Source organism: Diplotaxodon limnothrissa, linkage group LG23 (assembly GCF_057381915.1).
Source record: "Diplotaxodon limnothrissa isolate DT_005_m linkage group LG23, D_limnothrissa_male_GT1.1, whole genome shotgun sequence".
NCBI lineage: Eukaryota > Metazoa > Chordata > Actinopteri > Cichliformes > Cichlidae > Diplotaxodon > Diplotaxodon limnothrissa.
Window position 1 is genome coordinate 13,995,146 of NC_140617.1, and position 16,779 is coordinate 14,011,924.

Sequence of the window (16,779 nt, forward strand, 5' to 3'; positions counted from 1 at the left end):
CCATATGCTGGCACATGCACACACACTTCACTGGAGATGGGGGAGCTGAGGCAGCACGGAAACTTAAGTAATGGGAGAAGTCCGAGCCAAGGCATGGTGGATTACAATGAGAGTCATTTTTTACAACTATTTTAAAAATTAATCAAAGAGAAGGGCGACTAAGCAGCTGGTACATGTAGAATATTATAACCCACATGAAACATTTCATCGTTGACTTGAGAAAATATTAAAAGTGCATGTAAATATTTTATTTCATAACACTCATACATGTTCCCCGACTCCAATTAGCTGAAGAGCTCCTCACATGACGTGATGGGAGCCGAGTACACTCCTACATAACATCACCCCTAAGGTCACTTTGAGTTTTCCATTTTTATTATTTATATGAAATATTTCATGCATTTTACATGATCGGTTAAAGTGTCGATAAACACAGATGGCGCATGTTTAGCTCTGTGCATTCTTATTTGACCTGCAGAATAACTTTGTGCAAATGAAAGCCATCAGTTCATTTCTTCCAACAGTTGCACGGTTTCCCTCAGGTCCTCCACAACTGCATCCACATCTGCTTCAGTCGTCTCCCTGCCAACGCTCAGCCTCATAGCGTTAGCTGCCACCTCTGAGGGGACGCCACAGCTCAGAAGGATGTGGGAAGGTCTGATGGATATAAACAGGAGGAGAGCAGGAGGGGAGTGTTATCTAACAGCAAACAATACAGTGTGTGGACAAAAGCATAACAGCTTAAAAGAGGGACTCTTTTACCTGTTTCCACTGTCTGAGTGGCAGGCGGCGCCGACGCTGGCTAGCAGCCTCCTGCAGTTTGACAATACTCTCCAGCCTAAAGCACGAGGGGGAGAGATTAATCATTCAAAGCCTTTGTAGTTTACAAATAGCCTCGTGCAGGTCATGACCTGCCTCTGACAAACATTGGTGTAGGGTTAGAGGACACTGTTGGGACCAGCAAGCCAAAACAGACATAGGACAGAGAAGAGTCATGACATCACCTTGTAATCTTGGGCCCAGGATGGACACGTTACATGTGTTAGGGAGGATATCAGAGCCGAGGAAATGGCTGTTGAAGCGGATCCGGCCTGCAAACACGGCCTTTGGAAGAATGAAAGAAACGCAAAGGAGTACATTTTACAGAGAAGGAGAAGAAAGACCGTCAAAACCACAATTTCAAGACTACTCATCACAATGCAAACAAACAAAACTAAGGTGCACATCAGACTCAAGCTCACCTGCAGTCGTTCTTCTAAGTAAAGTTTAATTCTTTGCATATGACTCTCATAATCTGACAGATTAGAGGTCACCAGCTCTGCAGCCTAATAGACACACAAATAATAAATAGGTAGCTTTAAAAGAGGCACACTGTTACAGCTATTTAATTACCAAGCACTTTATTAGAAACACCTCCACACCTGCTTACTATTCAATAAAGCAAAAAAGGACAATCACTTGGCAGCAGGCCACATAAGCATATGGGCATATGTGACCCATATGCCAAAAAGACTGCAAGGGTCTGACTTCGATTCCACCCCAAAGCGTTTCCTGCATGTTGTTCCCCCTAGTTTTCTGTCTGGCAAAAAAAGCCAAAAATGTTCACATAGAATGTAAAAATGGTGTTCAGGCAAACACAGGAGGTTTCTCAGGCAGTCTTCTGTCTGCCAATATAAAGAATATAAAACAATATAAAGTGTAAAATAACATGAATTCATGAACCAATCTGCCTTTTGGTTTAGTTCAGGTGGACTAATAGCAGTAGGGGAAGTCTTCTTCTTTCTGGCACACCGTTGACCTCTTACTAGCGATAAATCATGGTCTGAGTGTCGATTCTAGAGGTTACAGCTCCAGAAACCTTTAATAAACACCTGCTTCAGGGTGGCGCAGTGGTTAAAACTGTCATTTTGGAGGAACAGGGCTCCAGATTTGAATCTCCTGGTCTCTCTCTGTGTAATCCTCATGTTCATGGATTTTAGGGTCCTCTCTGGGTAATCCAGCTTCCTCCTACAGTCCAAAAACATTGGATTCAGTGTGTACCTAGGGATGGGTATCGTTCATAACACCCATCCTCTAGTGTCTACCCAACACCTCTATTTCTTACTCTCTCTTTGTCTGTTTTATGGTCACTGCATCGTTGTGGTTTCGGCTCCCGCCTCAGCTGGCACATCAGTTCAAAATCATCCTCCGATTCCTCACCAACTTGTTCCATCTACTTGTTTGGTAATATGGCTCTGTCCCTATAGTCCCCTTGTTTATAGTTACTTTTTGAAGTGTGATTTAACACTAGCCTTAGTCTGCTTTGGCTTTGTTTGTCTGTTCACACCCTTTTACTAACCAAATCAGTTGTCAATTAAATGTATTTTAAAAAACAAACACATGTGCATTTGTTTTCTTCAACAGATATTTTTTTTGCTTTGTAAGTGACGATCTGACCACTGCTGTGGAAACAATGGCGATTTAGTTTTCATCAGTAAACTAGGGAAGTAAAGTCACTGTTTCAGCAATACTTGCTGGGTTTGTCCAAGTGTTGGCTCTAAGCTGGACCAGTTCAGACCTCCCCATGACCACAGTTGGATAAGTGGCTATGTTTTCAACTTTATTTGGACCCCCTGACACTCAGAGCTGAGACAAAGAGAACCTCTATGGTGTTTCTAATTAAATGATTGGTGAGTATACTTGTAGTACAATATTTATATTATGCAACTCAAGTATTTGTAGCAATAATAAGTGTTTTGCTTTGCCCATGATTATAATGCTAACACAACAGATTCTGTGGTAAACAATGTATCAATAAACATTCACCCACAATAAATCACTGTATTTGAAAGCTTTTTAAATGCTGGAAAGTGTCACATTATTTATATTTAGAGCATTACTGATTAATCTTCCATCTCCACCACAAGCAATAACCATTTTTAGTCATCGAACTTTGACTGCTTTTAACCATAGTAATTAATGCAGACATTCAGTACAACAAACCAAAATAATATCATGTGTTTGTTCATGTTATTTGTCCACTGCAGTTCTATTGTAAAGAAACTGTGGTACCACTTAATAGTGCTGTATGTATAAAGCATTTATAACATGCAACTAATGAAATACAAGGTTTCATACATCAGTTTAAACCATTATTGGCCAGAAAATGTCATGTGGATATGTCCTTCACTTATGAATTTTGATTAAACAAAAAATGCTGGAAAAATTATTTTAAACAATCCCTTTGTACTTTGAGGGCCTCTAACTGAGAAAATATTGAGAAAATAAATGGTTTATGCTTCAAGAGAAACATTAGAAAAGTCCTAGAAATCATTCCAGTACTGTACATTTAGTGAAGGAAATGCACCTTTCCAAGACCGGCAATCATCGGTGTGTTTTCTGTGCTGTAATAATAACAAAGACAGAAAGGAGACACTTATAAATTAGAACTGCACTTATTTCATTAATACCAGTGTTTCATTCTTATTCAGTATTTTACAGTAAAGATCATCACCCTGGTCTAAAGTTCCTCTCCTGTCCTCCACCAAAAAGCATCGGATACAATGGAGTTTTGGTCCCAGGGCCGTTCACGTACAAAGCACCAATGCGAGGGGCATAGAACTAGAAACACAACAAAACCTCTCAATAACATTTTAGTCTTGCTATAAAAAGCTCTTAAGATGTCCCACACAGCAGATCCTGACCTTGTGTCCCACTATGGTGAGGTAATCCACTCCCAGATCACTGACATCAACTCGGATTTTCCCCAAGGCCTGAGCAGCATCTGTGTGGAGCAGGATCCTGAGGCGCTCACGCTGCTTGTTCAGAGACTTTATTCTTTGGCAGATCTCCTGAAGCGGCTGACAACAAGAAGGTGGTTCAGCATTCAGCTGTAAACAGAGCTGCATAGACTCATAGACACATTGCAATTATAAGTAATGATTTAATAAGAAAATAAGCTCCTTTAAAGCTAGACACTATCCTACGTGTTAATCGTCTAATTTAAGAACCCAAAAATGGTTTCTCTAACATTAGTATGGCAGGGATAGGCTCCAGCCCGTCCACGACCCTGAACTGGGTAAGTGGAAAAAAATTGATGAATGGATAGATTAGTACTAGCAGAAACTCGGCTGATTTTCTAGCCTCTCTCTCATCTTACCATAATGACTCCTGTCTCATTGTTGGCCAGCATAACAGAGATGAGACAAGTGTTGGGGCGCACAGCGGCAATGATATCCTCCACCTCGACCCGGGCTGTCACCTTAGAGACGGGCACAAAAGTCACGTCTATGGAAAAAAACAAAAAACAAAGAGAGTAATTAAAGGCAAGGAGCCTACATTAGGTTATGCAAATCTTGATTTGTTTAAAGGTACTTTTTGTAATTGCCCTCCACAGAATTAAACCAAAACTTTCACCACCAGGAGGCAGTGCTTTAACAGTTTATATGCTGAATCCACTTTTTCTTTGACAACATTTAACATGAACCATGACTGGAAGAGTATCAAGGATCCGGCACTATTTAAAAATGGAAATCAGTACTTTTCAAGACCTTTTCAGAAACTCAATAATTAATAATTAAAATGTAAAAAAGCGGAATTAAATGAAAGTTTTCCATTGGGTTAGCACTCTTACGTGTTGGCACGTAGAAGGTACTACATCTTCATTAAAAAAAAGATTATGACATTAATGTTATTGGCAGCAAATGGGATATAAAATAATTTAAGACCTTTAATTGTCTTGATATTTATTTTAGACATTTTGATTGCCCACAGAAAATCTGAAGCATGTTATTGACAGATTTCTCTTTAAAGTAAAATAAAGAAAAGCATAGACTGTCCTTTGTAATACAGGAAATATTTCTTTATTAATCTTTTATTTTAATAAAAGCTACACAGAGTGGCTTCCTACCTGCTTTTCCTTCCTTTTCAAGGTGCTGAGCAACTAGTTTGACTGAGTCATGCTCCACATTAGAAGTAATGATGTGAGGAAGGCCCGTGCATCCATTCTGGTGTCCTGCACCTTGTTCTGCAGCCCTGCAGTGCTTCCTGAAGTGCTCTACAGCAGTGTGCAACACCAGGTTATTGGCCTGAAAGACAAAATCTTTACTGTAAATGACCAGTTTGTAATGTCCCAGGATCATAAATTACTCATATAACTTATTTGCGTCAAAAAAGAGCCCTGCCCACCTCAGTTCCGCCTGAGGTAAAAATGATGTCCTCTGCTTTCCCTCCAACCATTCTTGCCACATTTTCTCTGGACTGATTGATGATAGCCTTAGCTTTAGCACCTGAAAATATAAATGATTGAAACATTTAGATGTAGCATTCTCTTTTGACAGTGAAACTCACTTAGAACAGTAAAAACTTCACATTCAGCACTCAGAGAAAGCCACAAGTTTAATCCACACAAGCTGCTGTGATTGTATTCCCTCCTCCAGTTACACAACATACATTTAACAGTTTCTATTGTATTTATTTGGTAGAGTGACCTTGTCATATTTCACACAGGAATACAGAGTTAGAGCAGTAATGTCCAATTCTTGTCACTAGGCTGGGATTTGCGCATACAATATGGAATTTTAAAAAAAATTCTCACAAAACTTTATTCAATACACATGGAAAAATAATAACAATAATTTTAAACCTGTTAGTTTTGACACAGCTTCAAGCCTTCCTCACCTGCTATATAGTTGCTACTTGGGTTTCCCCAGGCATCCTGGAGGGCTTCAGAAATGGCCTGAATCACCTCTGGTTCTGGAGGGGTAGTAGCATTGTAATCCATGTAGATCCTGAAATATACAAAATATTCTCATCACACTTTGTGCATTGTCCTATGGGAAGTATATGCGTCATAACATATTAATAAACGATCTACTAACAAGATCAACTCATAAAAAAGTGAAATTTCGATTACTTAAATTGCAATCAATTACTTTGGTTTCTGACCATTCTTAAAATAAGAAAAATATTTAAAGAAAATACACAAATTTTCTAAAACCTACCTATAACCTCAGTAACTATGATAAATCAATATTAATTCAGCAGTCCTAAGTTACAGCATCACAGCTGCTGTACAAGTAACTTGATATATATCAACATTATTTTCTTACCTGTCTAGATTCATCTCAGAAAAGTGATGAAAATTACGTTCACTGAAGGTCGGACCCTGTACCAGCGGGACATCATCAAGCTTTTTGGCCATAATACCCTTGGAGAGGAAAGGACATTTATTTCATTTATCTGGATGTCTGAATAGATAAATTAGATTATAACTAGATTATAACTAGCATCAGTCTGTCTGCAAATAAGATGACATTCACTGACGGCAGATGCTGATACTTTGTGTGTGTGTCATTTTATTTACTTTATTCTGATATCTGGGATCCAGTTTTTTGTTCAGTCACACATCAAAATGTGACTGAATGAGTTTAGACCCTTACCCTGAATCCGCCCACCAAAAGTGTAAAAATTGCAGTCACTACAAAATATTTTGGTGGTGATTAGCATTAGTCTATAAAACTGGATTATAAATAAAGACTAAAGTATTTATCTATTTCAGTAAGTTGTTTTAATTATACAAAGATTTACACATTATTGTTATTTTGCATAAAATACAAGATTTTGTTCCTCTGGCTGCGATCTGCAATCTGTAGAGACAGACTGACAGGATATGGAAAACAGAGACGTGTTGTTGAATATGCAACTTTTGTTTATTTCACAGTTCATCTGCTTCTTTGCTTTTTAATGGATTTAAATGGATTTCTCATCAAAGAGATGCTGTTTATTTCTAAAGTGACAGCTGCACATTAAAAAGGAAACTGAAACGTAGTTATTGGATATTCTCTGTGATAAACAGCTTAAATGACTGCCTACCTTGTGTCCCATTCGCTGCATTTCCAGCAGTGTAAAACTTATCTAAAACCTTTTCATGGATTTTCTGCATCACAAACTGAATGCTTGCCAATTCTAGTGACTGTGCCACGCACACGGTTTGGATTGCTTCACCACGCAGTGTTAGTCACGTACAGCTTCACAAATTTATGAAATGCGCACTTATTAGCAGACCCTCTATAGTGCTATAAGTTCAGTGAACACACAGTCTTAAAAAAGATTTTTTTAATGGTCATAGTTGTCCAGTGTCTTGTCAGTAGTCAGCAAACGTAACATCCAGCTGATAGCGCCCTGTTCACAACACTGTTCTAGTCAACCAGCACACAGAAAACGTATTAAAAGAACCACAGATATCTTTAGGGACACTGTCAGTCAGCTCGAGCTCTTCATTATCCAGCTAGCGCTAACTTTCTGTGACAGCTCTCACTTTAGCCTGCAGCTAGCTAATTTTTAGCTAACTTAGTTTCGCTATAACATCGTACTTAACTGTGATTCCGCCTTTAAGCTTAAATTGATAAAGGAACTGAATCCTCCAGGGACAGCCAAAGCTTTGTATCTGACCTTGTAAGCTGATGTGAAGATTTCCTAAATGGATTTACAACTATACGGGTCAATCATCAGCCAGCTAGCATGTTTCTGTCACGTCCCAGACGGGGTTGCCAGATTTGTTAAAGGAAACCCCACAGTTTAATATCTCGAAGAAAACGCACAAGAAATATTAATTTATTATGTAGAAGAATTGAGCGTTACTGTCATGTTCTTCAGTATTTTATTCTTTATTTTGTAAATATAATTAATTACTAAAAAGCAAAAATTATTCAGAGATTTGTCACCTCACAACTTGGGGAAGACTCAGAAGGGTTAGTTTTATTTTCGTTTGAAGTCCGGCAGGTACCATGTTGAAAAAAGAATAATAATTCATCAACTTAAATCCAGAAGATGAAGACTTATGTTAACAGTAAGTAAGTAAAATAAGAAGAGAATTATTTTAGAAACAGCTCCTAAAAAACGTTGACACACAGACATGGCAACACTGGCGTCTGCTGCTTAGCAACAGCCAGGGAGCTGAAAGTGCCAGGAGTATTTTATTTCTCTGATCGTAGTTGTTCTGCGATTAATTCATTCTTAATAGTCTGTATTCATTTGGGACTTTTAATTTATAATTATCCATAATTTGTCTGTAATTTTTTTTTAGCGTGGCTGAGGACTACATATCTCTAAATACAACTTTTCATGAGCTCAAAAAAACAGACAGTGTACCTTTATTTAACTGCTTTATTTAGCTTTATTTAACTCCAACATAAAAAGGCTGATTCAGTAAAAAAAAAAGTTGTTTCTTTTTACAGTTAAAAGTTATTTTAGAAAACAAACATTTTAAGATATTTTGTTCGCTTTGGAAGCTGTTGTGGAAATCTCCCAACGATTTCAGTTCAGGATTCTTTGTCTCCGTCTTGTCCCTGAGCCTGGCCAGTAATGGATTCTCGGGTCCGATATAAACTTTAAGAAACATTTTTAAATATAGATATGAACTAATTTTCTTTATATGAATTATACTTTATTACAACTACATAATATGGAGGAAATGATGGGGTCATTTTCAGAAATGTTTTTCACAAATGACGTGAACTGTATATAAAAGATTGATGCAGGTTCCCTAATAATGAAGCTATGGAAGAGGATTAGGGCCACTGGAAAGAAAAACTGAGAAAAAAGTCAGAATTCTGAGATTAAAGTCAGAATTCTGACTTTTTTCCCCTCAGAATTCAGGAAAAGAAGAAAAAAAAGACGTGCCCACTTTTTTCCCCCCCAACGGCCCTAATCCTCCTCCGTATGAAGCTGCTGAAATGTTTTAACCCACATTTTATGTTCAAAGATTTTCAGTCATATAGAAGTGTGTGAAAAACCGCCTTGGCTACTTAACCTGTGAACTCAGTAAATGCTTTCCTGATGACTTTATGGGCTCACAGCTCACAAACTGCAGGCCTCAATTTTTTCCAGTGTAATGCACGAAAGGTATGTGTGATTTGCAGTGTTGGGTAAGTTACTTTAAAATAGTAACTTAGTTACATTACTAGTTACTTCTCTCAAAAGTAACTCAGTTACTTCAAGTTACTCGTTACTTTCAAAGTAACTAGTTACTAGGGAAAGTAACTTTGGTTTTACTCATAATTCTCTTGTTAATGTATTGCTTCCATAACTTTGCCAGTCTTCTAGCTTGCTTACTTGCCACAAGTGCACTGTGCCACCTACCAATAGAAAGGAAAAGATAATGTGCATATTTCCATTAGAGAAATCCCACGCCTGGACCGTCATTGACTGCTGCCATGATTCTAGCCTACGTCACAGTGTCATGTGCGCCTTTTACATCAACACAAAAACTGCAGTCGTGGTGCTTTGATTGTACTCAGAACTCGGAAATTCTGCCTTCTGAATAGGAAGATGTAGGTAACACCAGACTGCAGATGAGCTGCATACAGGGCTGGACTGGGACAGAAAATTGTCCCGGGCATTTTGACTAGAGACCGGCCCACCATTATAGGAAAAATCATAAAGCCTTTGAATGAAAATAAACACTGTTGTGACAGTGATGTACACTGTTTTGATGGTATATATGCATCAATCTATCAATCGTTTGTTGTAAGATTCAGATTATTATTTTTTAAAAGATAGACATTTTAAATGAGAATAAGAAAGAAAAGTATTTCTTTGTGCCCCCCTCTCCCTGTTAATGCCCTACCTGGCCCCCTGGCAACACTTTGCTAGACCCGCCCCTGCACAGTTACCAGCTGTCAGCTACATAGAAAAGGATCCTGGTGTTATTTGTCTCTCAGAAACAGTTCATAACATCAACTCATTCATGTCACCTAAAAGGTAAACCTGTTTCTCCATCACCTGTTCAGCTCTGATGATTCAGTAAGGACATCTCCTGGTTTCATCTTCATGTTTCCCTCTCACCAGATAACCAAACCAAATCATGACCAGCATCTTTTTTGCAGCTGTGGCTCCAGCAAACATCAGCTGATACTAGAAATTAATATTAAATAAATTCTAACAACAGCTGATCAAGCTTAAAAGTGCTGCTGTTGTTTAGCGCGACATCCGCTGGTTTCCTCTTTCGGCGCAAAGTGAGCGATAAACAAACAAGAGAGCCGATCAGCTGATCATTGATCAGTTTTCATGATTGAAGTAGAAACGGGAGAGGGAGGGGGGAGAATGAAAGAAGAAGAGGCAGCTGTGCAGCAAAGACACAGAATAAATCCAGCTTTGTGCCTTTTCCATTGTAGCTGAATTACGGGACAAACTGTTCCTTTTCACCTCAATAAGAAACGCGTAATATTTTCTCTGAATACCAGAAGGGACGGTTGGCAACTCTAATAACTTATGAACAAAATAAAGTTCAACATCATTAACTTCATAGCACCATCCAGCTGTATAGAAACTCCGTCATGCTAGCTAGCACGCAGTACGGAAAAAGTCAGCACAACGAAAATAAACTCCACCTAAACTCGGTTTATATCTGACCCAGAGAGACTGCAGGTCATAACTTCTTACCTGAAGTTCAGTTCACACTTGGACCGGCGGCCGCCTCGGGTCTCTTTTCCTTCTGCGTCCCTTTTCCTTCATCCACCTGCTGCCTCCACCACTTGCTAATGTTACTGAATCTGTGGAAGCTCCGCGATAGCCACCACATGAAGTAACGAGTAACGAGCCAATCTAAATCCCAGTAACGAGTAACGCGTTCCTGATTTTGGCATAATAACTAGTTACCGTGCTCGTTACCACAATAATAACGTAATTACTGTAACGCGTTACTTAATAACGCGTTAGTCCCAACACTGGTGATTTGTACTCTGCTGAGTACTATTAAAACATACAACACCAACATACAGTTCTCACCTTCATAATTCTAACACTAATACAGCTGGCTTGGGCTTAGAGTCACTTCAAGATAAGGACTGACATGTGACACATTTCTATGCTGAGCATAGTTACCTGTTAAATAGCTGATAAGCCAAGCAATGCAGAAGGAGGAACCGTTAGCTGTAACTGATGTCATGACAGACTAAAGTGATGCATCTATGTCTTAGTTGCAAAGTCTGCCAGATGGACTTTGATGGCAGAGCTCTTTGGGTACGTTAAAGTCTGATTTGGGGTTTTTGAGTTTGGGTCTTCCGGATAAACATTATCAACATCATAACAATATCTGTGATTGCCCAACTGACAAGCCAAAATCAAAAGTTGTATTGTCTTTAACAAAAAAAGAGAGAAGTCATTTTTGTGTTGCATATTTTCCATGTTTATTTCATATATGACAATGTGTTTAGTGTACACAAACAGCTGACGCTAAAACTCCAACACTCAGAGACATCGACTGAACTACGGCCCATTTGTAAATGGGTGCAACTTTATAATACAGTGTTCACAGCAATCATGTTTATATACAATGCAAAAAAATATCTGAAGAGAAAGAAAAGTAATGGTGTGAAAAAGATATGGAAGCACAAAAATGGAAATGATGTTCCTTGAAAAGGGGAGGGTTTAGAAAAAGTAGATTAAGTGAAGGCTGCCAAGAGCATGACGGTGATACTGAAAACTCGACAGTAAGGTAACCTACAGCATTACTCTGTACATGATGCCCAGCTGGGACACAGTGAACCACCACCCTCCCATACATTAGTGGACAGACTGTTTCAGCTATGTCCCACAGCCTCCAAAAGGTTCCCTGATATTGACCTACGTACAATCAATAAGGAACCGGAATGTGAAGACAATTCAAAACGATTATTTCAGCAGAGTAAGTATTTTCAAAGATCAGTTTACATTCAGTGTTACATTTTTGTGACTGCAACAACAAAACTTTGGTTGGCTCAAATGTGATGTACATTAAAAGGCCCAATAAAAACATGAGGAAAAAAGTCACCATGGAGACCAGACTGGAGCAAACCCGGGGACACGCATTCTTTTTTCTGACCACGTTGAATTTTAGGAAATGAGATGCGACAAAAACATGTTTGAGATATGGTGGCCTGAAGTACACTTTAATCTGTTTGTTACAAAAAAATATTCTGGTTGTTTGATTTGTCTCAACTGTCGATGAACTGATGATTTCCATAGCACACAGAATACTTTAAAACCTCTGGAAAGATACTTCTTATTAGACGTTAATGAAGGTATTACATCAGCAGCCAAACTAAGAACATACTGAACTGGAGTTATGTTTAATTTTACTCTCACTTACTCTCAAATGACATGTCATGCTCTCACTGAGCATGCTCTCTAGGCTGGATGACCTGAGGCACGCTCATCAGTCCAACTTCTCACAACAGCTCACACGCTTTATCTGTTGAGGGTTTTTAAACGAGAGGCATGGTTGCATTTTCATCAAAAATTTGCCAACAGGACTAAAACTGTGTAAAAGGAGCCCCGACTATTTAACTTGTGGGCCTTAATATGCTTTAAATAGCCAACATTCAACAAAACTGTTGCAAGTACTATTAGTATGCAATGCATTCTGGGTCAGTGACGTAAACTAAATGCTCTTTTTAACAACCTGCAGTATACAAACCATAAACAGTATCCCTGCTACTTTTGATTGTAATTTCCAGCAGTAAGGAAACAAGAGACATGATCATTAATCTCCTGCTGCTGAGAAAAGGAGAAAGAACCTGTGGCTGCATTCTCAGCACTAATGCATTTAATGCATTTAGTCACTAAAAAAGCTGACAAATACTGCTGGAAATGATCATTGAAACTAAATGCTGTTCCAGCAATCTTTTTATAGGCGTCCAAATGTTTTTGGGTAGTGATTCAAAATAGCTTGAAGAAACCTGAAAAATGGGAAACAATAGCTGTTGCTGACAGTAAACCCTCTGCTCTGAAAGCAAACCAAAGATCACGACTCTGTTTACAGAAAAGGTGAAAATCTGACCATTCAATCAGCTCAGCAGTTTGTACGTGTTCAGTGTTTCTAACCAAGGTAGCATTTGAGTTCAAATCTTTATTACTAACACATCTACAGTGGATTTATTGGCATCCCTTTTAAGTTTTAAGTGATTTTAATGTTAATATAATAAACTATACATGTGGTCATAGTCAGGGTTCCTTTTAATATGGCCATTTGTATGAGTGAAAATCCTGAAATATGTTTCTCTGAGTATGCTTTGTGTTATGGAAATTCCACACTTTATGATATCATAAATGAAACCTTCTGCTTGGACTTGAAATGACGATGATGATGATGGAAGGCAGGAAAGTGATGATATGACCTGCAGACACTCCCAGAACAGTATTTTAGCAGCATGAAGGATGTAGTTTCAAAGCAACCGGTGCAGAGGCATACTGTAGTGTGCAGTATGCCTGAAAAGAGAGGCACTACATTCAATCAATATACATATCATTCAGGAAAAAAACAGCTTCATATTCTGTACTGTGAAGAAGATTTAATCTTTTTCTTTTGATTGAATAAGGTAGCTTTGTGCAGCAGAGGATGAACTGGCCACCTACTTATATCATCTACCTAATTACTGGGCATTTTAAATGCACGTTAGCTGGGTCTAAGGTGTGACTATGCTAATCGCTTATCAGATTGCATTTATTCAAGTAATTTTCAGCATAAAGAAGCTGTGAGTTATTAAATTGTTTCAGTAATATTCATTACGAGGGGAAAAGGTTGTATCATTTAAACATTTAAAGAACTCATTAAAAAGTGCAGTGTGCAGAAATTGCACTGTACTACTACTTTAGAAATATAAATGCTTTTTTTTTTTAAATAAATACACGCAGAAATAAATAATAAAACTGTTAAATATCTAAATATATCACATTTTAAAACAAATAAAATACAGGTAGAGATTAAAATGGGAGAATTAATGTCATGACATCTGATTACTTCTTGTGGGAATGCAGGTAACCTCAGTGCTCCTACGAGTGGCTAAAAACAATATGAATTTACTACAGCGACATAAAGTTTATGATGAGATGCCATTCCCGTGCCAGGCTGTGTGTGCTAAGGTTTCTAGAAGTTTTAGGAAGAGGAAGCAGCTTACTGGATATCAGGATTTATGGACCAGAAAGAAGAGAGAAATATTCCTAAGAGAGAGACACGTGACTGTCCCTTCGTATTTTTTAGCTGTATGTTGTATGCAAATCAGTTTAGACCTTTATATATAGCTGTAGAAGAGTTTTTCTATTTACTGATGCAAATGTAGCAATGTGATCCTTGCAGCTTTAGGAAAACATGCCTGTCACTGCTTTTTTTTTTTTTTTTTTTTTTAAGAACTGATGTATAAGGCTTGATGTGTCACCGACAACAACTACAGTACATTACCATACGCATGTAATCTGAGATAAGAAACTGTTGCTACTCCCTCCATTTTCTTCTCTCGTCCAGTTATGAACAAACTCCAGTACAGTACAGTGACAGGTTTTTGAAGAGGTTCTTCAGACTAAGAGACTCACATTGCAGAATAGGCCTGACAGGAAATGGGTGCTTTAGGTGCTGAGGACACTAGTGATAAACAGAGAACGTACGGGGGAGAGAGATGGTTGTTGGTGACTGTAGCGGTGGAGACGGGGCTCAGCAGGAGAAACGGGATAGAGACAAGGATCTATGTACATCATAGTCTTTGAGTTGCTCTCATGACATTTTTTAAAATGTCTTGTTTCACATCCTCATCTGTCCGGCTCGTCTTCTTGACAACTTTGACCTGAGAGATAGATGAGAAAATGTCCATTAAAAATAGATTTTGTTTGCAGTTAGAATTTTTTTTCCACCTTGAGATTTTTTTTAACTTACCTGATAGTTCCAGCAAGGAGCGGGTTAAAAGCATACAGCCAGTCATGCATGTCTTTGTCATTTGTGGCTTGAAGCAATATTCCACGATGTTCTGTGCACACAGCAAATGTGTTTGGGGTCTGTGGAAAGAGCCACGAAAGCTTAATGCAGCAAGCTTAATGCAACGTTTTGAATGATTCTCACTCAACTTTCTACTTTCTACTTTACCTGCTTCCTTAACTTGCTATTTTTATTAAATTGAAAGTGCGCACCTTAACTTTCACTTACTGTGCGATGTGTGTAACTTAAACCTGTTGGGTTGATCTGACTTAAAGTGAAGTTCATTAAAAAAATAACTTAATAAAACTGTTGATGGAGGAGTCTGGTTCACCAACCTTTAACATTGCCTGCTGGTCCTCGCTGTACTCCACCTGAGCAGAGGAGAGGTTGAGAATAGCTCGCTCCACTGCGTCTCTTTCCGTGTTGTAGATGTAGACGTACGGCCGCCGCACAACAACATAGCGCTTCACCCATCCATTGGTGAGCGGCTCCAGGAAATGCAAGTAACCCTTCTTCGACACGATGGGACTGAAAGATAAAGATGATATAATAGCATGTTTGGGTCTGAAGTAAAGCTCAAATAATAAAATGTTCTGAAATGACTTCTTCCTCCTCACCTGACTCGAATCTCCTGGATATCTGGGACAAACTTCCGGGTCTGAGGTTTAGTTTCAGAGGCTCCGTTGATGGACTTCTTGGCCTCTGCGTCCTGCTGTGCATCAGGACCGGAGCTAACCACACGAGAGCGAGGGACAGGGGGTCTGCAGTAAAAATAGAGAATATCTGAGCTCTAGCAACAAAGGAGCTCTCTGTGCCTTACAAGACCCAAATACTGTTAATACCAGAGAATTTCAAAATAATAGACCTATTTGCTGATTCTGTTCCTGATGATAAGCACATGAAACATGTCAAACACCTTAAAAGAGAGAGAGTTCAACTCTGTCAGCTCTATATCTCTGTCTTATTACATGCGGGTCTGGTATAAAAGCGGAAACCTTAAGGTCAAGAGTTTCTGGAACTACGACTTTATTTATTCATTTTAAATATATTTTTTTGTTTTTTCAGCAGGAGATGTTAATACTTATTTTAGATGTCTTTGAGGAACATCTTGAGAGCACCCTGGAAGTGAACTGCAGCCAATGTCAACACTCTGCTCTGATAATTACGAACAACAACCATGTCAATCTGAGCACTGACCTGAGTCCAGCATTGCTGTAGCAGCCCTCAACAAGTGAAGGGCATGTAGAGGAGGGGGTGATTGTGTTAAGAGCAGAGATTGAAGTGGACTCTCTTAACGTTGTGATGGACATCTCAGAGATCTGTAATGAACACAGTCACACGGATCCACAGCGGAGCAAATGTGAGGACTCAGTCGACAAAAACAGAAATCTGATTTTCTGTGTGTGTGTGTGTGTGTGTGTTTAAACCCCTAAAGCCTGACCTTGCTTTCACTGGCGCTCACACACACATGGCTGTATTCTCTGTTGAAGGAGTGAGTGAGCAGCCGCAAACACTGTACGGAAAAAGGAGAGAGAGCTTAAAATGTCGGGTTATATAACAAAATCACGTGACATGATAAGCACTACATTTCTGCTTGACAGGAACGTTTATATGAACAGAACCCATTACAATAAAGTCAAACCTGAAATAAATTATTGACAGGGTAAAGACGGCTGACCTTAGCAGCGAGCTCCCTCTGCCTCTCAGTGGTGATTTCGTTGCAGCTGACCTCGGGGTCCATCTCAGTGGGCTGAGGAGACTCATTCAGCTCATCGGTGACACAGGATTGAAGGGTCTCCTGGCCCATGAGCAGCGTGGACTCTAGTTTCTCCCTCAGAAGGAGGTAATGTTTGGTTTTTTCCACCTAGCAGAAAAACATCAGTCACTAACAGCAAACAATGCCCCCTGCCTGAAGAGGTAATTAGGAAGGAAAGCTGTTTATTTGATAAATTCCAGTCTGGTTTCCATCAGAAGCACGGAGCAGAGCCGGCTCTCTGTGGCACTTCTAATATCATACATTAGAAAACTGAATGGGGCAATATAAACCCTAGGACTCAGCTGGCTTTATTCATATT

At 39.0% G+C, this 16,779-nt stretch overlaps 2 protein-coding genes across 6 annotated transcripts in view; both read right to left on the reverse strand.

Moving 5' to 3' along the window:
* Positions 1 to 279: 279 nt before the first annotated feature.
* Positions 280 to 7,505, reverse strand: scly (selenocysteine lyase). Of its 2 annotated transcripts, none has more exons than XM_085347631.1 (13): positions 7,432 to 7,505; positions 6,090 to 6,187; positions 5,659 to 5,768; positions 5,167 to 5,267; positions 4,889 to 5,066; positions 4,139 to 4,266; positions 3,684 to 3,839; positions 3,494 to 3,600; positions 3,347 to 3,383; positions 1,242 to 1,325; positions 1,005 to 1,104; positions 763 to 838; positions 280 to 657 (listed from the first exon to the last, which is right to left on the reverse strand). In XM_085347631.1, the coding sequence occupies exons 2-13, from the start codon at positions 6,179 to 6,181 to the stop codon at positions 504 to 506; spliced, it is 1,323 nt and encodes a 440-aa protein (XP_085203757.1). In that variant the 5' UTR covers positions 6,182 to 6,187; positions 7,432 to 7,505; the 3' UTR covers positions 280 to 503. The 2 variants fall into 2 exon arrangements, with proteins under 2 accessions (XP_085203757.1, XP_085203756.1); XM_085347630.1 differs by having other exon boundaries at positions 7,358 to 7,505.
* A 7,028-nt stretch (positions 7,506 to 14,533) lies between these two features.
* kif1aa (kinesin family member 1Aa) overlaps positions 14,534 to 16,779 on the reverse strand; it is a 45,166-nt gene continuing 42,920 nt past the window's right edge. For all 4 annotated transcript variants that reach the window (XM_085348396.1, XM_085348397.1, XM_085348395.1 and 1 more), the window contains 7 exons: positions 16,383 to 16,568; positions 16,146 to 16,217; positions 15,902 to 16,023; positions 15,322 to 15,465; positions 15,040 to 15,232; positions 14,666 to 14,784; positions 14,534 to 14,576 (listed from right to left, as the gene is read on the reverse strand). In XM_085348396.1, the coding sequence (XP_085204522.1) occupies positions 14,534 to 14,576; positions 14,666 to 14,784; positions 15,040 to 15,232; positions 15,322 to 15,465; positions 15,902 to 16,023; positions 16,146 to 16,217; positions 16,383 to 16,568 (879 nt within the window). The remainder of the gene's footprint in view (positions 14,577 to 14,665; positions 14,785 to 15,039; positions 15,233 to 15,321; positions 15,466 to 15,901; positions 16,024 to 16,145; positions 16,218 to 16,382; positions 16,569 to 16,779) is intronic.